General features: G+C 34.1%; 2 protein-coding genes across 24 annotated transcripts in view; both read right to left on the minus strand.

Annotated features, from left to right (window-relative positions):
* The window catches only part of shot (dystonin-like protein short stop), a 644554-nt gene that overhangs the window by 151596 nt on the left and 469600 nt on the right, over positions 1-23358 (minus strand). For 22 of the 23 annotated variants that reach the window (XM_089648723.1, XM_089648721.1, XM_089648709.1 and 19 more), the window contains 6 exons: positions 15259-15474; positions 13170-13266; positions 5696-5816; positions 5208-5443; positions 4075-4225; positions 2297-2380 (listed from right to left, as the gene is read on the minus strand). In XM_089648723.1, coding sequence (XP_089504849.1) covers positions 2297-2380; positions 4075-4225; positions 5208-5443; positions 5696-5816; positions 13170-13266; positions 15259-15474 — 905 coding nt within the window. The remainder of the gene's footprint in view (positions 1-2296; positions 2381-4074; positions 4226-5207; positions 5444-5695; positions 5817-13169; positions 13267-15258; positions 15475-23358) is intronic. The other variant, XM_089648717.1, reaches the window with a different exon arrangement.
* On the minus strand, positions 9157-11533 carry LOC149410284 (uncharacterized). The gene has a single exon (XM_089648726.1). It carries the CDS (start codon positions 11352-11354, stop codon positions 9789-9791), a length of 1566 nt encoding a protein of 521 aa, XP_089504852.1. The 5' UTR covers positions 11355-11533; the 3' UTR covers positions 9157-9788.

A 23358-nucleotide genomic window follows, 5' to 3' on the forward strand; every position in this document is an offset into this window, starting at 1 on the left:
CAAACACAGTAATTCATGTTATTTTTGCCTTAAAAATTACTAGAGTAAATTTTGAGTGCCTTTATACAAATGTTACTAACAAATTAAATGTAAAAGCACAGAGGTTTTACGAAAGTAAGAGTAAATAAATTAATACTATGCATTATTATATAATCTTATTTATATATTTCCGTTTTTTTTCTTTCAAATGCGGAAAAACAATGTTCACTCTCAAAACTTTTCATCCAATTCTTTCATTCACTATTTCATTTAAAACAAAGGGTTCCATGATAACTACGCAAAATGAGAATTTAACACACCTTCAAAAGGTGATATAAATTCATTAAAAGTGATGAAACAAAAACTAGGTTAATAGTAAATATATTATTATTATTTGTTACATATCATAAATATCTTGGAGTTAAATTTTTTAACTCATTACCAGAAAAATTATTCTGAACACTTGAAACTGAATCATATCAAATTTAAAGCAATATAATAACACCCCTATGCACACAAGCCCTGCTTATTTATGGGGGTACATCAAATACATATATTATGTAATTAATAACTGTACTATATTTATTTGTAATCTTTTTGTTATTAATAAAAAATAAAAATAAATAATAAAAAAATGAAACCTAGTTTTTGTTTTATCACTTTTCATCACTTTATAACACTTTTTAAAGGTGCGTTGAATTGTCATTTTGATGAGTCATCAGGTCACCAAAACAAAGCTATCATCACTCATCACATCGCAGACACCATTCATAATTTATTTACAAAATGATTTATTTTAAGCCATGCTTGAATCAAATACTACCTTCAATAAACCCCCTTGTTTAAATATTTCAAACATTCAAAACTAGGTAGAAGCATAGGATTTATACCTTAATTTTTATTTTATTTGAACCACCCTTTAAACATGCCTCAATAAAAAATACAAACTAAAATAAACATTCCCCCAAGAAAATAACAATCATCCAAAATTCCTTAATTGAAAATAAATATAAATAAGCAAAAATAACACCTTTTCCAAGCATTATATGAACTAAATAGCTACTACTGTCAAAACTGAGTATATATTCAATGATCGCTTAATAAATTTCATGTTAACTACGAGTGTTTCACAGAAATTCCAATGTAACATTGTCATCTAATGGCGCCAATCAGCGCCATTTTGTTTTTTCTACATTTGAAAGATCCCCTTTAAACGCTGATTTCAGGTCCATTTCAGCTTTTGAACAATTTTTGATTAGCAGAAAGACAAAACTGTCATGTTGTTATGCTTATCAGGTGATCACAATTTGTTTAAAAGCTGGAAAGGATCTTAGAATCTGGGTTTAACAGGAATCTTTCAAATGTTAAAAAAAAAACAAAATGGCGCTGATCGACCATTTGATGACAATGTTACAATATGAATTTCCGCAATACACTTCAACCTTATTTTTTTTAAAGCTTTCATAAAAGTTAGTAAGCTGGAAAATTATTTTTTTGAAAAAAATTGATAAATTTGTTTTTTATTAAGAATTCCCATAACCAATGGTGGCGAATTTATGATTATATGTACAATGTATGGAAAAATAGTATTCAGACATCTCAGAGTTTCAGAGTTACATCGCAGGCAGAAGGTTTAGCACCCGACTCTCAGCAAATTTATAAAGCTGCAAGGAAACGGTTAATTTCTGTTTCGTCATTCGGCTCCCGGAGTCGTACAGTTAACATCCATTCGCACACAACAGCAGCTGCAAAGATTTGTTTGTGCACTTTCCCTGATCCTTTACATTCAAAATCAGGAAGGGTAATCAAATAACTATCATAAATGTAAACGCAATCATTGAAATTTGACTGAAATGCTTGAAAGTAGACTAATTGGCTAATTTTGCGTCAGTTAGTTGCAGTTGTTGCAAGTTCAACGATAATTCATGATAAGCTAGTGAATTCTACATAGTGCAATTAATTATTTTAATTAACGCACAATACAACAAAATCGTTTGTGGTATTAGGAATAAATGATTTGATAATTTGTAATGATTGTAAATTTACAAGTTGTCAATCGGCAACTAGCTACAACAAACTATTATTGGAAGCAACATTTCTGCTATTAAAATTTTTTTAAACTGAATAAAAAACCTTCTACAAAAACAGCATCTCTTTTGTTCAAATTTGAAACATTCATGCTATTTAATGCAACATTTCCGCTATTTCAACAATTAGCAATGTTAGCCACATTTCAATCAACTCCCAATGATTACGGCTACATTCCTTCAAGTTACACAAGTCATGGCGGTGTTGTGGATAGTGTTGTGATAGTTACCTTGGCTTCTCTAATGAATCTGCCGCCCTCCATGTTAACCTTCTCGATCTTGGGCGTTCGTTCAACAACGCTAGTCAGTAGAGTCTGCAAAAACCCGGTGTTAACAGTATTATATGTTTAGTTGTCAATATATACAGTAAATGGTGTAAAGTGAGTGTTAAATATTATGTTAAAAATGTTAGAAATAATTCATTTCTTATACTTGGATTTAAGTTTTAGCACATTAAAAATAAAAATTATTAGGCCCAGCTGTTTCGCAGAAATTCATGTGTGACAAAGTCATCAAATACAGGCTTTTTTGTTTATTGACATTTGAAAGGTCCCTGTTAAATCCCGATTCTAGGTAAGTTTCATCTTTCTATCAAATTGTAATAAGCTGAAAAGCTTAACAACACGATAGTTGTCCTCTTCTGCTGATCAAAATTTGTTCAAAAGCTAAAAAATGACTTCATTTCAACGTTCATTTTCGGGTTCCGTGAAAGTTCTATTCAAGTTCTGTTATTATACCATTGTAGGCTAGTTGCTTGACAGAACTGAAATAATAACAGAACTTCAAAAAATCTTTCACAGAACTTGAAAATTAACTTTGAATTTTGAAGAATTGTTCAAATTCTCCGAAAGAAACCGTCCTTAGAATCAGCTTTTAATGGGGACTTTTCAACTGTCTAAAAAACAATATGGCCCTGAATGGCCATTTGGTGACAATGTTAAATTTGAATTTCTGTGAAACGACCCACCCTAAAAAATGATTTCGAGGATATCTTGAGATGTCTTCTGGTTCCACAACTTGGCTAAAATATTTGATCTACATTGATATCAAAGTTTAGGGAAAAATCCAAGCAGAATGTAATTTTTTCTAATATTTTTAAATGAGGCAATTGTGCCGTTGTATATTAAATTACATATACATACTTAATTTTTATTTGTGAATATATTTTGTATAAGTGATAAAATATTGTATTTACAATGAATTATTGCCATGAAGAAAACAAACAAACAAACTTATTGTATTAATAATCTACTGGTGATTTCTACACACTTCAGCCTTGAGGTTATCTGATGTGAACTTAAAAACAATATAAATTAGGTTTAAAAACAGTTTAGTTTTTACAACAGTTAAAATTTTTCTACATTTTGTTATCCATGTATTTGAAAACATGCTAATTTGTGAGCATTCTTTTAGTTGTGTAGCGAAAAATGTACAGTTTTGAAAAAAACACCATGATGGTGGGAAAATCAATTTATGATTAATCAGTTAAAGGTTAAAAAAACATTAACTACAGTCACTCGTTTTAGTTTCCACTCGATGAGATTATTGTTGTAAGTTCTAAATGGACCAATATTAATGTTATGTGATTTGTACGAGACACTAAATAACAAAAAAAAGTTAATTTCAAACCGTTGATTTGTTTTATTGAAAACATGATGCAGTCAAAACGATGCACAGATGTGGAATATCAGCAAAATCTAATAATTTGTACAAATAAACCTAGAACTTTGACTAAAAAACAACAAGAATACCAGTAAGCTGAAAGAATGGTCCATTTGTTGAAGTGCGCCTAAAAATTCTACAAACAATTCAAAAAACTCTTCTTGGTTTCAGTTCATTTGCTGAAAATTTTTAAAAACTATTAATTGGGTAGTTTTGTTTGAACACGCGGATACATCAGCAGCCATCTCAGCAAAATCAGCCAAAAAACCTGGAGGGGAAGGTCTGCAAAAAAAGATATGGTTAATCATCCATAATCGTCCGGGATTTTTTTGGACGTTGGACTAACCCTAGTCTGATCAAGGTTCTCCTTGGGCTTGACCTCTGGGGGCGGTTGGGTTTGCAGCTTGGAGTATGCATCGTCTATCCATTCTGTCTCCTTCTCCAAGCCAGCCTGGTAATTTTTCATCAGGTTGTAGGCAGCTTCGCAGCTTCGGAGTCTGGAAGAGATTGAACAAATTAAGAAGAGAATTTGTTGTGGTTGATCATAAATCTCTAAATAGTATAAAATAAAGTCGCTATCCGCGTCTGTCTGTTTGTGCGCTTAGTTCTTCTAAACTACGCAACGCATTTTGATAGGGTTTTTACTATCACTTAAAGAATTTCTTCCGGAAGGTTTATATATAAATAATACTTGCATATTATATTTATAGAAAGTAGAGAAAAGTCGAGCAACGCCCGGTACAAGTTGACTATAAATGGACAATTGAAATAAAAATACCACTGACCACAAAACAAAGAAATTAAATTACACTTAAACCAGATTCAGATCATTCTGATTCTGGAACGATTAACCAATACTGACTGCGTGTTTGAGATCCCAACTCTGCTTTTAGATAATTTGCGTACAGCACAAGATTCAGTGGAAAGAATGGAGAAAATAGATATGAAAGAGATAGAATAAACTGCAGGACTCAATAGATCTAAATAAATAGATTGCGATGGATCTTAATACGAATAAAGAAAGGTTGAACTAAAACGGAAATGGTCAGGCCATACTGCAAGATAAATAGATTGTTAGTGCAACACCTTACTGTATTGGAGACCAAAAGGAAAAAGGCCATCAGGAAAAAAAGACATAAAAGCACCGACCACTTTATGAAACGGTTGTAAGGACCAGAATTATTGAAAAAGATGTGGTGGGCTAAAATACCAGAAATAGGTAAAAGGTGGCCATAATCCGTAACGAGCATATAAAGGCACAAGAAGTCAAAAACAGATCGATCAGGCCAGGACTCAACAGGTCTAGAGAAGCGGGCTTTTTGGGATGACCCACATCATGGCCCAAAATACGAAATACTGACTTTAAAATAGGAAATGATGCCTTTAACCAAAAATGAGCAAATAAAGACTTTAGAAGAGAAGAAACAGATAATCAAGGACTCAACGGTATATGATATTTGATAGATAATAGTTAGTTACCTATCCACCAGCTGTGCGCAGACATTGTTCCATCTGGTGTTGAGCTTGTCCACATCCCGGTCGAGGCGCTCCAGGTCGGGGTGTTTGGCAGAGCGCGGAAGCGAGGAGGTGTGCGGAAGGGCAGTGCGCGACTTGTCTGTCACGCGGCGACAGTTGTCCCAGTCGTCGTTCATCTGGTCCACCTGAATTTGCTGCTGACCCACGGCAGTCTGCAGATGGATCAGGTCCTCGTGGATCTGGGGAAGATCACAAATCAATGAGGATAACAATAAAGCTATTAGGTCTCAGACTCATCTGGTCAACATGGATCTGCTGTTGACCCACGTTCATTTGTTTTAGGTGCATCAGGCCATAGTGAATCCGGACATTTTGACAAATCAATGAGGACTGAAAAGGTCAATAAACAAAGGGCTGGCTTTTATGAATGCCATGGTCCAATTGACTTCGCATAGTTAAAACTTTTTAAATGAGTTAGAATGTCAACTTACATCCTTGAGGAGCTCAGCATCATTGGGAAGGTCGCTGTACTGAGCCAACTTCAGCTCGAACTCGGAGATGATTTGTCCATTCTCGTCCAGCCCGTTGAGGATGATCTCCACACACTTGAGCCTGGAGAAAAAATTATTAATTTTTTTTAGAAAGTTCAATGTTTTTTCAACGGTAAAAGATGTTTTTTGGTTTCTTCAATGTGGCAGGCGCTATACAGGTAATCCAAAGGTATGTGATTTATACCGATTTTAAAGAAAATTGATGCCGCCAATTTACATCACCTTATGTAAAGTGTTTACAAGTGTGCCCAAAGTAAGATCAATTTTATCTTACCTCGGCTGAAATTGACCAAACATTATTTCATATATCGATTTTTGTTATTCACGTCCCAATACACTTCTATCGCCGTATCTTTACAGTGGTACCAACTAAAATGTGGTATACAGGATGTATCGGCACGTACCCGACAAACTTTAACCAGCTATTCCTTAGCACATTTGGAGTAAAAAATCTTATGGGCACTTTGCTGTCCGGTAACATTTTTTCAAAATAAAAAATTTCTTATTCATATTTTCACCACATGTCACCAATTTTTTTTTCCTTTATCAAAGTTTGAAAACCCATCTGGCAATATTTTATTCGAGTTTTGTTGAATAATGTATGTACATACCTACATTGGCGCGCTTTTACAATCACAACGAAATGGCATGGCACCATTTGTCTCATGATTATTATTTAGTGTGTATGAAAGAGCGAGGACGCTTTTTGACACACTTGCTAATAACCCTCTGTTGAACACGAGAAACAAAGCCAATGATAGTGACGGAGTGTGGATTTTTTGTTGTTGTTTTTAATTTTAAAAAAAATGTTACCGGACAGCAAAGAGCCAATAACATTTTTTACTCCAAATGTGCTAAGCAATAGCTGAATAAAGTTTACTGGGCACGTGCCGATATACCCTGTATAGTAAATTTTCTTCCCTCTTATCATCATTTTTAAGATTTTAAATGATCCTAGAAAATTGCCAGTTCTCTTCTCCTGTGTATTACGAAATCAAAAACTTTCATAAGTGAGAAAATTAAATTATTAAACTTAAATAACAAAGAGCTAGTCTGATAATAAAAAGTTTTTAAAAAAGTTCCTTGCACGAAGGAAAAAAGTCTAAACACATAAAGTCGTCATGGTCTCGGTATATTTAAACCCCCCTTTTCCGAATTATACAGGGTGTATCGGCACTAACCCGACAAACTTTAACCAGCTATTCCTTAGCATATTTATACAGGGTGTATCGGCACTAACCCGACAAACTTTAACCAGCTATTCCTTAGCATATTTATACAGGGTGTATCGGCACTAACCCGACAAACTTTAACCAGCTATTCCTTAGCATATTTATACAGGGTGTATCGGCACTAACCCGACAAACTTTAACCAGCTATTCCTTAGCATATTTATACAGGGTGTATCGGCACTAACCCGACAAACTTTAACCAGCTATTCCTTAGCACATTTGGAGTAAAAAATGTTATGGGCACTTTGCTGTCCGGTAGCATTTTTTTTTAAATTAAAAACAAAAAAAATAAAAATTTCCACACTACATCACTGTCATTGGCATTGCTTTTCGTGTTCAACAGCTGTTATAAGCAAGTATGTCGAAAAGCGTCTTCGCTCTTTCGCACACACCAAATAATAATAGTTAAAAATGAGACGAATGGTGCCGTGCCATTTCGTTGTGATTGTAAAAGTGCGCCAATATAGGTACACACGTGCATTATTCAACGGAATTCGAATAAAATATTGCCAGATGGGTTTTCAAACTTTGACAAAGGATAAAACAGTGGTGACATGTGGTGAAAATATGAATAATAATTTTTTTATTAAAAAAAAACGTTACCGAACAGCAAAGTGCACATAAGATTTTTTACTCCAAATATGCTAAGGAATAGCTGGTTAAAGTTTGTCGGGTACGTGCCGATACACCCTGTATATCTACCTCAGACGTATTAATATGATTTATTTTTGGGTGATTATGCCTTGTTGCGCTTCCTCCTACTTTACTTTTCGGACAATTACAGTGTCCGAAACGTTGGATAAAGAAGAAGGAAGCGCAACACGGCATAATAACTGAAAAATATATCAATTATTTTCTGTATATAAATACACACTTAAAAGCTCCATAGCACACAGTGGAAAGAGCTATGACAATTCCATGATGCCAGAGCTTTGATAGTTTTCATGCCTTGTACGGTCAGGATTATGACAACAGATTAGTATTGTCGTTAATATTGATGAAAATAATGTATACCACCATACAGAGGCCTGACAAAATAGCATTAAAATTTCATCGCGCTAGAGCTCACCGTAAAGTAAAATATCTATTTCCTAAAGCAACGAAAAACGTACATTCGCACATACCTTTTACGTCGCAAATCTTCAATTTTTGAATTATTCATAATTTTGAGAAGAAGCATGAAAGAATTTTAACACAATTTGTAATCACAAAAGAACTCTAAACATTGGTCCACACAGTTGATAGTATTCAAGAGACAAACCGCAATTGATTATTATTATTAATAAGATTCCATTAAATAAAAAATAAATAGGAGGAAAAAATAATATGTCTGGAATTTATACAAAAATTAATGTTAGAAGCGATTATAATTATCTATCTACAGATAAATAAAAATGTAAATGTTTATTTGTTCATAATCATAAATCTCCAAAAGTTCTTCACAGATTGCTTTGAAATTTTAATACAACGTTGCATTTGAAAATGTGTGTGTTTTCATATACCCGTATTTTGTAGATGTCACCTGTGACAGATAAAAACATGCGTTTTTATTAAAACAGCGCCATCTTTTACACGTAAAAGCAACACATGCTATTGTTTCTCTATCTGCATAGGCAGACTGAGCCACAGCAACACGTGGCGGGGTACAGATATTTATGTATAAAAAATAAACTGTTGCATGGTAAAATATAAAGGGGACAAATAAAAACAATACATTTCGTAAATATCAGTTTATTTTTTTTTAAATTTACAAATTGCGTAAATAATTTCAAATAATAATGCTTGTAACAATCTGGCTCAGATTAAATCAATTTTCAAATAAAAGAAATAAAAAGAAATAGAAAGAAATAAATTGTACAGCGCCCTTGGGGTGATTTTTCACAAAAACGGCGCTCTACAAATTATCCAATTATTATTATTTATATTATTAAAGTGCATAAAATTGCCAACCGGTTTCGGAAACATCTTGCCCATACGAGGAGAATAGTTAAATATACAACAAACACAGAAATGAACAATACGAGACACATTAATTATATTCCAAGTATCTATGTCCTTCTTATAATTTTTCACTCTAACACTTAATGACACTTATATTTATACAATGTGTCCAGAAACTCGTAGTAAAAGCGGGAAACAGAGACCCCATCTTTTTTCTTTTGAGCAATCTTTCTGAGCAATTTCAATTTTTTTTTTTCGTCAACTAAAGGGTTAAAAAAAACCTTTTGGTGCCGGGTCTACGCTTCGACCTGATATTAACCCCCTGGGGAACGATATTTTTCTCAAATTAAAGCTAATTTTTTTAAAATCCGAACTTGATTTACTAAACGAAAGCACAAATCGAAAAAGTTATTCCACAAAGTCGATTCCAAATCTGATTTAGATTCACCAGTTTTCCGTTTTTGATACTAGTTTCCGTAAACTATACATTTGTTTGGTAAAATTTGACTTCACCACGAACACGTGCTACAGAAACTGAAAGACAGGTTTGAAATAAATTTTATGGTTGGAGCAAAGTATTGATTTCATTTTATCTAAATAATTATTACTTGTTGTCTAACTAACCATACATTTAGTTCGTTTTATAAGAAATCTGCGATCTTATTAAAAGGTTCACAGTGCTCGCATAACAGTCACCACCAAGCACAGCTCATTTTAAGTGTGTACAACCAACCTAAATTGCAAAGCGAACATTTTTATTCATAGCCAAATAGATCGAGATAGCAAAATAATGTACCAAAAACATTATAAGATCGTTGTAGATATTTGAAATAGTTTATTTAATCGTTCCGAGACGATCTCTATATTGGTTTACAAATTTCGGGATAGAGTTTGACGATTGTCTCCCAATCAGCATACTCTTTAACTGTTAGAGGACTGTCGCAGCTGGTGTCATTTTTAGTTGCTAGGCACGTGACGGTTTTACCATTGGAGAAGGTGTCATCCATATAAGTCAGTTCATTGGCATCTGCAACATCCAGCATCTTCAACAGACAGGAGCACCTCCAAGGGTTTCCACCTAGAACCACCGTCTTGCCGATCTCCGGACTAACCGAAAAGAATTCATCCGGTAAATTCGTCATCATATTGCAAGGGACGTACAAAGACATCAGGCTCTCCATGCTAACTAAAAGTGGAGGCAGTGTCACCAAACGATTGCGGCTCAAGTTTAAGATAGTCAAATTTGTCAGGCTGGTGAACGTTTCGGATGTCAACACTTCCAGTTTGTTGTCAGATAAGTGCAGCTGCCTAAGGCGAATGTTTGATTCGAAGAGATTTTCGCTCAAGCTTTTGATTGCATTCCCCGAGAGGGAGAGAGAGTCCAGGTCCGATAGTTTTGAAAATATCAAGTCCGGCAGTTCTGTTAAAGCATTGTCGCACAAATCCAATTGTTGTAGATTGACAAGCGTATCAAATACATTCGCAGGTAATGCCGTCAGTTTATTTACTCCCAAATTCAACACGACCAGTTTGGTATTTTGGACAAACAGCAGGGCGCTTATTTCAGTCACATTGTTGCGAGAAAAGTCCAATGTTTTCAGGTTCACGTTGGATGCAAATGTTGAGTCATCATTTAAATTTATCAAACGGTTGTTAGATATGTCGATTTCTTCCATACGGGTGTTGCGAGAGAACAGTTTTCTAGGAATTGCTGTTATTGTATTTGAAGATAAATCGACCCTGATCAAAAGCACGCAGAAATCCAGAAGACCGTCGGGTATACTATCAAGATGAGAGTTTTTGAGAACAAGATTTCTTAAGCTGACGGCTTTATCCAAACTTTTTCTCTGTATGGTAATTTCAACAAAGTTGGACGCTATCAAATGCTGAATACTGGGACCAAAGTTCATAGAAGCCACGTTGAAATTCGAGTTACCAGAGACATCCAGAAAGCGCAATTTCTTCAAAGGTTTGAGGCGTTTGGCAAGGTCAGCATCAACGCTTAAAGAGTTCGCAGAAAGGTCCAACTCCCGCAGTTCGTTCAGACCTTTGAACGTTTCGAGGTCCACATCTTCTGTCCCAATGGAGTTTTGAGAAATGTTTAGAATTTGCAAGTTAGTGAGATGTAAAAAGCACCCCGCACCAAGGAAGTTTATTGCATTGGCAGATAGATCCAATTTCTTGATTGGTTTAGCAAAAGTGAACGCTGCTCCAGACACTTCTAGGATGCCCAGACTCCGCATCTTTAACGTGTCGATATCAGTCCAAATGATTCCGGCAAGAACATCACTGCTCGTTAAAAGATTTAACCTGAGGCCCAGAGGCTTACACTCAAGAGTACCACTTCTTTTAGTTTCGACTGGACAGTAAATATCTGCGTTAGACAAACTAACACAAAACACCTGAAGGAGGATTAATTTCCACATATTTACAGAGTCCAATTTCGCGTTAAATTCAGAACATTTTCAAAGCACAAATGAGTAGTTTTTTAACGATATTTAACGCGCTTCAATAGAAGTATGGAAACGTAACCATTTATTCTTAGTCGAGCAACTACAGCACCGGCTACCGAAGCGACAATCAATTTCCTACTAAACATAACATGAATAAAGTAATTGTACACAAAAATATAAATCAGTAGGTATAGTTATTCCCCAGAGGAACTTGATAAGTGACCCGTGAACTTTAGATTAAAACTGTTGAGGATATTTTAAAATTTTTAGATGCCCAGACAACGATGTTATTCAGTTTTGTTTCACGGGAAAACAATTGACACTAATTAAGCGTACTCCACGACCAATCAAAAAGATTGTCAGATATAAAGCGACGATCGTAGTGAGAGGAAAAATCTTACGCAGGGTAGCCAGTAATGCCAATGGTCAATAAGTCAATAAAAGAAGATTTCGCAAAAGTCAACATCTTCATGAACCTTCTTTTTTTTATTTTTTTTTTTTTTATTTATTCACATTTAAACCCGCTAAACTACTTATGTAGTTTGTCAGCAGGGACATAGAGACAACATTTATACATTCATAAGATACAATTTGAACGGTACATAATTACATAAATTGGTTACTTAAAATATATTTTGTCAACAATAAAAACATAATGTATCATTGAAGTTGTATCTCACTATAAAGAAGTATCCGTTATCAGCAACAAACACTAAGGACTCGGCCTACTAGAAAGGGCTAGATTTTCTAGGTTCGCTATTTTACCAAATCAAACGAATAAAAAAAGACCGAGATAGAAAAAAAGATAAATTTTTCCTCGACTTTTTATTTAATACCTAACTCATTTTTTTCCAATCTTTGGAAGATAAAATGATACAATATCTAATTGGGCGGGGTTGGATATTTCTTCTAGTTTGTTTTTATCGTTTATGAAAAACGGTTTTACCACGAAAACATTACGATATTTGGAAAATTTATGAAACTTAGTATTGTGAACAGTAGACCTCGGGTCCAAAAAAAGTATTGTTTCGTTATGACGTTTGTCATTTTTCTGGCTTTATCAGTTTTGTTCTGCTCCCACCAACCATAGAACAGGAATTCAAACTCCGCGCTTGATTTTGTACATGAAACAGGCCGCACCGAGAAAAGTGCGGCAAGTAACAATACAAGCTAAACGTCAAAGACTAAAGACCGGAGAGAAAAACAGCCGTTTTAATCTCGTTATTCGTAGCACATGCTGGCCGATTGTGTGCATTAGTAGTTCATGTGAAAAAGGTGATTTGTGATTAATCAAAGTGCGGGCCCCGCTGGACATCAGACCAAAGAATCACCAACCTGATAAGTGTAGAAATCTGACGATTACTTTGTGCTGGTTGGGATAGCGCAATATCCATTTCAAATTACAGGTCTCCTGGAACAGAGAAAGGACAAGGCCTTTCTCTGCCCCAAATTACGGTGACGCAATTCCAGCGTCATCGCACAATTATGTTTCTTATTTTCTCTTATTTAATAAAACAAAAACTTTTTTTTTCTCTGAATTCATAAGATTTGTAAGTAGAAACTTAAATACCTACTCACTTAACCTAACATAACAAACATACAGACAGATAGATGAAATGCCAAATATGGTCGAGTTAAAACAGGAATTCGCTACGATACCAATTAAAAAGATTTCTAAAAACATTAGTATTGAAATTCGTAAGGGGTGGAAAAACACAGTTAATAACAAATCAAAAAAATAAATGGTGAAGAATTGAAAACAAATCAATGGTGTAAATGTAAACTTACCGATCGACGTACAGCTTCGATGTGGACCACATGCTCTCCCACTTGCCCATCACCTTGTCCAGCGCTTTCTTCATGGCGGGGGTCTTTAGGGCTATTCCTAGGGGAAAAAACATCAATATTGTCACTTCATGGAAATCACACATCGAAAAACCAGACCCTGCGTAGAAAAGTAAAGTTCGCTAAAAGAAGTCAACTGTTTGCAGCACAGTCCATTCATAGGCAAAGCGTTCTTTTTTGAAGGGTATAAATTTTTTTATAAATATTCAATTTTGGAAACAAGCCGAACCTTAGTTAGCGTATCCCGTGTATAATCTCAGTTACGTGTATCACACAGCGAGCAATTCACGCGCCATTGTAAAAATTACCAGCTATTCGTAAGCAGATTTTATTTTTAAATATTAAATAGTGATTCTACAACGAGAGTTGCCTGTAGATTGACGGGTTAATTTATTGACAAATCACTGAAAGGGAGAAGCTAACACCCAGCTCCGCGCAAGTTGGTTTGTTCCCCTCACCCTTATTGGCAGGTATATCTAATCATTGGTCTGTGATGGAAATGTTTCATTAGTTATTTTGTAGACTACCTAACTAACCATCTCATCAATTCAAGATAATGATTTGATAGTAAATTATCATTTAATAATCACATAAATGTCATTACTAGTAAAGCAATGAAAATGTTGGGCTTCATTACTAGAATATCTAAAGATTTCAAAAATATCCATACATTAAAATTACTTTATACAACTCTAGTCAGAAGTCAATTAGAATATAATTCGTCTATATGGAACCCTTCCTACAAAAACCATGCAAACTCCATTGAAAGAATGCAACATAAATTTCTCAGAACAATTAACTTCAAATTAGGAATTCCCTCTGACGACATTGATTACGATTCATTATTACAATTAATGCATCTCTTATCGTTAAAACATAGAAGAATACTTAATGATCTAATTTTTTTATTTAAAATAATCAATCACTGGTTTGACTCCCCTGAATTAACTTCGTTGGTAAACTACCATGTTCCCTGTAGACAAACTAGACTCAAGTCACCTTATTATTGCAACAATACTGGAACTAACGCAGAACAAAATTCAATAATACATCGCTTGCACAGATTAGGCAATGAATATTCCAACATCGATCACGCTGATTGTCTATTATCATATAAAAGATGCATAAAACAAAAATTGTCGAATAATACCATACCATCATAATGATAGGTAGAAGCTGATATCAGTGCATTATATATTATCATAGTCATCATAGGTACTATGTAAAACTTTATCGGACTGTCAAGCAGTGTCGCACATTATTATTATACACGCGATTCTCCCATTTATTACTTTTGTTTCCTTTTCATATTATAATAGTATATATTTTATTCTTTTCATTTTCTAATAGTTTATACCTCTCTAAAATTTTTTATTTTATTTTTTACAAACTCTTATTGCCTTTCAGACATTTTATAAGCACTTCATTCTTGCTTATACTACTTTATTGTAGATTATTACATATAATGACTTACTTTGACTTAATACTATACTACAGATTGCTACTTATATTTTATTTATGTCTCTTTTTTTCATACTTTTAACCTTGCTACTATTTACTGATTATACCGTTATACTTACATTTATATTGTTGCATTCCTTATGTTGCTATACTATTCTCTGTAATTTAGTATGTGAATGGCACATGTTGTGCCGTATATGTGAAAATAAATAAATAAATAAATAAATAAATAATAAATAAAATCATCAAGATTTCACTTGCTTTAGGGTAAGTAACAACTGTTGTATTAACTAGCAATATCTAAAAACCTAATCGAGCATGAGACCATCGTGAGATTCTGAAGATCCAAAGATTGCGATGGACTGGACATGTTGAAAGAACGCCAAACGATAGGACACCAACATTTATGAGTTTATGGGTGTCGCAGTTAAAGCAACCCAGAGGCAGACCAAGGATGAGGTGAATACACTGTGTGGAAGAGGATTGGAGTAGGACAGGAAGGAATGAGGAGGAGGATTTGTGGAGGAGGCCAAATCCCACCCCAGGATGTACATAGTGATTTGCAACTTACCCCTGAATGTCTCTTGCATCTCGTCGATCTCCGGAGCGAGCGCGCGCGCGTCATTCTCCCAGTCCTTGTGATCGAGCACGTGCTGCTCGAGGGACTGCAGGTCGCGGGGTACGCCGGCCGCCACGCGCTCGTGCAGCGCGCGCTCGAGCGCGTCGAGCCGCGTGCCCGCGCGCGCCGATTGCTCGCTGAATATGCGCGCGGCGTTCTTCGACTCCTCTGTTGAAAATGAACACAGTCAATATTTGGAATTAATTTAATTTAATCTAAAAAAAGTTCCACCCCAAAGCATACAACCTATAACAAATATATAAAAAAACACACGTAGATAATTCTAATACCCAACTAACTTAAGGCGGTGCACTACGTAGTAATGCAAAATCATGTGTTTTTGGTTGGCCTTTGAAATAATCGAGTATTTTTTAGATAAGTCTTTTTATAAGCCCAGAAAAAAATAATGTATAAGGCCTATGAAAACTGCTTTAAAGTTCAAAATCTCCTACTTACGAACCCATTTTCGGTTATGGTTTTATTGTATAATGTGGCAAATTAAGTTATTTATAAAGTGATCGAAAAACATTTAAATGTTTGTGTCTGAACACCCACAAAATAAAATAAAAAGCACATTTCGGCCATGTTTTTTTCTTGCATAAATCAAAACAGATGGATTTAAATCGAGCCGCTATCAATAACACCCCTTACGTAGATGGCGATAAGGTTTAAATTCCCGCTTAACACCATCCGCCTGTTTTGATTTATGCAAGAAAAAATCATGGCCAAAAAGTGCCTTTTATTTTATTTTGTGGGTGTTCAGGCATAAATATTTAATTTTTTCCCATCATTTTATAAATAACTTTTATATTAATTTTCCATATTATTCAATAAAATCATCACCGAAAATGGATTTGTAAGTAGGAGATTTTGAACTTTAGAGCAGTTTTCATAGGCCTTATACATTATTTTTTTCTGGGCTTATAAAAAGACACATCTAAAAAATAATCGATTGTTTTAAAGGCCAAGATGTATTCTACTCGCAGTATTTAATTAAAGCATCTGAAACATTTCTAGGCGACCAAATTTTCAAACCAAAAACACATGATTTTGCATTACTACGTAGTGCATCGCCTTAATCATTGCTGTTGTGTCTACAGAGGGGCAAAACCTATTAATTCAGCGAATCCCAAAAAACGTCGTCTGCAGAGACATACAGTAAAAAAACCCGCGATAGCTAAATACATAAGAAACGTATTACAAAAGTTATCTTAACCTCACTTTTTGTCGTTTCATGTAAAACTAATTAATAAAAAAATTACAAAGTGTCATAAATCTTTTTCCAAATTGCGGTCGGTACCTTTGGTTTCGTAAAGGAGCACATTTTAATTCTTCTGCGGTTAACTTCTAGATTTGAATATAAAGCGTGATGTTTTTTCTTTCTAACACCGTTTAGAACATATTTTTCACCGGAAGGGAGATACAACGACTGAACGTGAGATCATATGAGTTTTTTCCGAAAGCTAACAAATAAGCCAGAATGGTTAATATTTTCTGATTTTATGTCCGGGTTAAATCTTCCCCATAGGAAAAACTAAACTCTTCCACACACTTTTCCACAAATGATCATCCACATTAAATATTCAATCCACATTATGCAAGTGCATTATATGTATAAGCAAAATAAATACAAAACAATACAAGAACAACATTATAAGAATATTTTTACTATTATTTCATGTATAACTACCACAACACGGGCATTAGCCTAGTATGGTAGTTAAAAAAATGTAACATGTAAACATTTATTAAATAATAAAAAAAAAATTTAAAAAAACACGTCAAACTCACCAGAGATCAAATGGGAAAATAATTCACCGACTCCAGATATGTTCATATCAGAGGGTTCGGCTCGGTAGAACTCCTAACAGGGCTTATAAATCCTACTGATCCCTCAAAATAAATATTTGAAAAATCTTTCGTAATCCTACATGTTTTTAAAATGACTGATTTTTGCATTTTTATATATAAATTTTTTCGATAGATCTAATACGCCTAAATTTTGAATGAGAGAGCTAGGTAGGTATAATGCCAGTAGCCGAAATAACGAATGATAATATTTTTATAATAAAAATAATATTTTTTATTTTAACTATTTGTAGTTTTCATTTAGAAACCATTATCATTTGGCAACCCTAGTCACAGCGCATACTCGTGTAAACAATTAAGAACTTACGCCATATATCATAATTATTAATTTGTTTACTATTGATGACATGTAATTAGACATAAGATTGATATACATCTTAGTAATCCATTATATTTTTCGGGAACTATCGAATAACCATACGTGATTCATTATTTACTATTTCACGTAAATAGAATTACCTACAACGTCAAACGTCAAAAAATTGGGTTTATGTCGCATCCAATTTCAGGATATTTGTGAGATTGAATGGGGTGGGGGAAAGAGAAGGTAAAAATATAATGTTGTGACGAATCTAGAAATTCTGGTCTAGTCACTAAACATAGCTAAAGCCAATTTAAAAAAAGTATGTATGCAGTTTATTTATTGTTTGATTAGGCTCCGGGTAAGGCTCTCGACATTAGAAAGCTGGAGGTCGCGGGTTCAAATCCCGGGGTGCGCAAGTAAATTTAATTTGATTAATCTGTGTTATTTCACAAATCACTATTTTAAAATAATATGTAGTATAGGCAAGTACTAGAGTGACAGCTACTCACAGTATCGCCATGGTGTAAGACCACCATTCAGAATTGAAATTTTGTTTGAAATGGCTTTTTTCGTGTTTGGTGACCAGATCTGAATAGACAAGTACTTTCCCACTTCCTCTACACCATCTCCTTCCCCTCCACACTACCTTCAGCCTCATAACAAACCCCAATTGGGCAGGCCATAGTCTCACTGGCTCCAGACGGTTGGGAGCAGTTGGGACTTTTGTACGGCTTCACATTTAAAAAAGTATTTATTTATTTTGGTATCCCGTTTTTTACTCGCAACCTGTGGGCCCGGAGCATAGGATCTTACTGCTCTGGATCTTACTGTCAAATCGTAATTTAATTTTGTCCGTTGATTGTTAAAAATGATTATTTATTTAAAACTGTCTACCTATTGAACATTTAATTTAAATACCTACATATAGACATCTAACTAATATTTCAGCTATCTGTTGCTATGGGGGTCAAGGCTGTGCCTTCCTGCCATATGTGCACAATGTGACAGACAGGATTGCCAGGCTATTGAGAAAGGAAAGTATCAACACTGTCTTCGGAACAACGACAAAGATACAAGACTTACTGAGGTCTGCAAAGACTAAGTTTCCTCTGGAAACAGATGGAGTGTATAAACTCAGCTGTTCCGGATGTGACAAGGTGTAGGCCAGACAGATCGGACTATTTCCAAAGGGATTTCAGAACACTTCAGAGCTTGTAAACTCGGCCACCCTGACAAATCGGCAATTGCCGAGCATTTGCTTGACACCGGGCATTACTTTGGATTTGTTCCTGAAGTCCTGGGGAGACCCAAAACTCATAGAGCACGGCTGATTAGAGGCCATTGAAATTCATAAAAATCCCGTAAATATTAATAGAGACGATGGAGCTAAGCTCAATAGTTCTTGGTATCCGGTAATTGACGGCTACACCAGAGCTAAACTAAGAAAACCACTTTAAAATTATACGTTAATGTTAGCTCAGACACTGCAATGCTGTCCAAAACGTTGGCTAAAGAAGGAGTTAGCGCAACACGGCATAACACCCCAAAAACAAATAACAAAAATATGTTAAATATTATTAAAATTCTTGGGGAAAATATTATTATAAATATTAACTGATAATGGTGTCAGTGGAAGTTCAATATTTCCACCAATACAATAATTCCACTTCAATCATTTCCAATAAACTACAGCGGAGGAATTTCAACATCACAGCACAGACCGAAAACATGCGTTTATTTTTTGCACTTAAAAATTACATTATTACCATTTTGTCGGCTGGACGAAGATGAGAAGAAAACCTTTTTCATTTTTTTCATTTTTATTAACAGACACTGACTTCTTTACACTTAAATAACGCACACTAACTGCAAATCAAACAATAAACACACTTACAAATATTAAAACGAAATATGTACACATTTATTAATGTGTGAATTATCTTTAAAAAAATATGTTTGCACTTGATTTTAGTAATTGAACAAAACTTGAATAAAATTTAAAGTATAACTATTACACATCACTCCTTCTCCACTTGACTACCGAACGATTTAATTAATATCACGACAGGAATTGAACTGCTGACCTTCCATTGAACTCAATAACATTTAATAATCAAAACACTTTTAAAAGATAGCAAATGTCCATTGACGAACTAAACACGAAAATGTTATTAAAACTTTGGAATTTATTTGAAATATGTATTTAATGTTTTCACAGGTAATGATTTAGATTACTTGCTGGCAATTTAGCACACATTTAGAGTTATCCATTGATCTACTTGAGCGGTTGGAAATATGTATATACATTTACCATATTATTTAATTAGTAAAATTCCTAAAAATATTAATATGGAAACATATGAAAAGCTTACTAAGATTTGAGACCAATGAATCCACATCGCTCAAAACAGTTTCGAAAACTTGTCACAATATGCCAAAAATCGCTCGAGTGGAATATTTTAGAAACTGTCAAACTGATCACAAAACCCGCATTTTTTACAGTTTTATGTACCGATTTGTAATATTTTATTGGACCTGTCAATTTAATATCATACTCTCGAAATAGACCATTAATTTTGACAGTTGTTGACGATGGCAAACAAGTTTATATTTTCAAATCTATCAACTCGATTAAAAAATATCATTTCTAACAACACTAACTAACATTTTTGAAAGTATCAGATAGCAATTTCAAACATTTGCTTGAATCTACCAAATCTCTGACAATTTAGCACAAATATTCACAAAACATAACACAAAGTTATCAGATAATAATATTTTAGAAACTCTCAAATCAATTAGAAAAGCTACATTTTAAAACCATAACAACCAATATTTTTAACAGTTTTATATACCGATTTCGATAATTTTGTTGATATCACACTCTTAAAATACAGCATTAATTTTGACAGTAGTTATCGATGGAAAAAGGGTTTATTATTTAGAATCTATCAACTTGTTTAAAAAATCATCTCTAACAACACTAACGAACACTTTTATAAGTATCAGATAACAATTTCAATTATTTGATTGAATCTATCAATTTTCTTCCAAACTATATTCTCATAACAGAGAAATAATTATGAAAATAATATTTTCTAAACTTTCGAAGCATAATTTGAGCTATTTAAATATTAACTTCAATAAAATATTCTTTATACAACACAGTCAAGTAAACATTGTATACAGGAAATAAATTATCCTTGTTTAGGTGCATTTTTTTATATTGTCAATGTTTACGTATAATTTCTGCGCGATTTTTGATCCGGCTCGAAGGACCAAATGATATTTCCGAGGCGACTACTACAATAACACTGAGGAGTCGGTGCTGTGTCCAATTTGTGAACGAGAATCATAACACGACATTGTACCAACTAATAAAGAAGCGGAGGTGTACAGTGTATTATTGTGCGTAGGACGAATTAGGTAAGTACACGGTACCGATATGTCTAGAGTCTAGAACAGAGGTTGCCAAACATTTTTTACTGAATATTGAATTTTCCTGAACCTTTTAACGTCAAATGTATTTTTTTTTAATTTCTGTCTTTATCGTAAGGAGAAATGGCTACCGTGATAAAACCCTTTATTACGGTTATTTTATTAATTAATAATTCTTTATTTAAAAATGTGTATTTATTTTGTTTAAATGTTTGGCTTATCTAAATTTGAATGACTAATAATTTTTAAAGTTACTAACGGTGTTCATTCGAAAGGTAATTCTGGTAGTCTCTTTAACTATTTGTCAACAAAAAAAATTATATTATAAATAAAATTGACAACATTTGTTTGTGATAGATCCTAATGAATACGGCCAGTTTAACAAATTCTACACTTACAATATCCCGTGATTTTTCACGGATTTGTGCTAGTACCTACTTCACTTCTATAACTGAAGAAGTTTTGAAAAAAGATAGTTTAGAAAGAAAAATAAAACTTTGAAAAAAAAAGTTTTAAGTTCACTCCTGTATTTTTTCAATTCGATTAACTAATATGACACATAATTATTTTCGAGCTCTAAATCAAAATGCACTCAAATACGTTAAAAATTATAACCTAATCTCTTCCAAAATGCTCGAATTCTCAATTTTTTATATCAAATCCATACAGAAGGCCAGTGTCATCTTTGGGAATGCTGTGTGGAGGGGATGTTTAAGGAAATAAAGGACTAGCAGAAACAATTCAAATATTTGAGTGTTTGTCCCTAGTATTAAAGCCCTGGTGATGGTTTGAAAGGGATATATGTAAATAAGAATGTTAGAGGGAGAAAGCTTATATTGAAAAACGATAATAATTAATGGTTAAAATATTTAATAAAACACGGCTCGTTTGAAATAGAGCAAAAATCTCCCAACAAATGCTTTTGTTGCATTTAAAGATATACTGTGAATTTTTTCATGTCTATAACATATTAAAATTTTCGGAGTTTACTTTGCGATTTTTTTCTATCGATGGAATACCATTTAATTAACGTTTCAGCATAACAAATGAATGGATATTATTTTCAAAAATATTTTTTTTTTAAACTTTAAAATTTATAGAGTTAACGAAAAACTTGTTAAAAATCGGTAGAAATTGGGTATGCGGGGCTTAATATATTAGGAATACGTTCTGCAGTTTATCAAGGCACCTTACATTTGAATACTAATAGAACAAACACAGCATTACCAACTGACGGCTGACTTAATGTGTTGAAAAGGCAAAAACTCTCATAACGACTCTCTGACGCGAATCTAAATCTAGCAATTGATTCGCCCTTAGCATTCCGACTACCAATTTATCAGTAGCTATTATTATATTATTGACACGAAAGCATTATGTCACAGCCGCGAATAAAACATAATAAGTCATAAGTCAGACACATAGTGGAGGTAAGAATTTGTGTGCGATTTATGACATGCAAGTGGTCCGATAATTTTTTGTTTGGTTTTTGTTAACAGCAAAAAAAAAACAATCTTTTTGTTGGCTATCATTTGAATGGTCAGCATAATTTTGTGAAATTATGTAGAACTTTCTTGTTATTAGACCTTGGACTCTCGATGGGGGTTTTGATTTATTGCTTGAAAAGTGCCAGGCGCATGGCCGCACTACGAATCAATTATTCCACCTGTAAATATTTTTCCGCACATTTCTTGGAAGATCGAATGCAACTGACATGATTTTAATAAGTGGAGGGTGAGTGCAAATGTCACACATAGGCGCGTGTATAATACGGAGAGCGAGAGAGCGAGCACGCTGGTTAAACTTGTGCCTTTTTTCTTTAAGCGCGCCAAGGGCAAACAAGTGGAAGATGTAGTATTTAAACGAGAATAATAATTGTATAAAAATATAAAACATATCGCCTTTGACGTGATTTTATACAAATCGGCGATATACAAATCATTCAAATATTATTATTATAACTGTCACCAAGTCATGTCTAGAGATATCAAGCAATAATTCAAAACCCCCATCGAGAGTCCGAGCCCTACTTGTTATGCTTTCGCCGGCAACACAATAGTCCGAGCATTGACCAATCGAGTAATCGTACACTTTTAAAGCTACTGTATTGTTTACTTGTGTTAGCAGTGATGCCATATATACCGTTGTTTCAGTAGATCTAGAGATTTCGTAAAAAATCTACCGATATTCATAGAAAAATCGTCTTGATGAAAATTTTAAATATGGGCCAATATCAACTTTAGGGATAACAGGAGGAAGTTCTGGGAAGGAAAAAAGGTATAATGGTTGGGTAGGAATCTTAGGGTCATTCTGTCTAGGAGTGACAAATGTATGAATCCATCCCTCACACTGCAGTGCAAGGAGATTTTCTGAGAGTCCTGCTGGATGAGAGATCCACGCAGTTGATGGGCAGACGCCTGTCGCCAAGAATCGGACAAACC

Source organism: Hesperophylax consimilis, chromosome 28 (assembly GCF_061612785.1).
Source record: "Hesperophylax consimilis isolate HC1 chromosome 28, BYU_Hcon_1.0, whole genome shotgun sequence".
Lineage (NCBI taxonomy): Eukaryota > Metazoa > Arthropoda > Insecta > Trichoptera > Limnephilidae > Hesperophylax > Hesperophylax consimilis.

Coding starts and splice junctions, on each gene's coding strand:
- LOC149410284 (XM_089648726.1), bottom strand. CDS start 11,354: ATGTGGAAATTAATCCTCCTTCAGGTGTTTTGTGTTAGTTTGTCTAAC.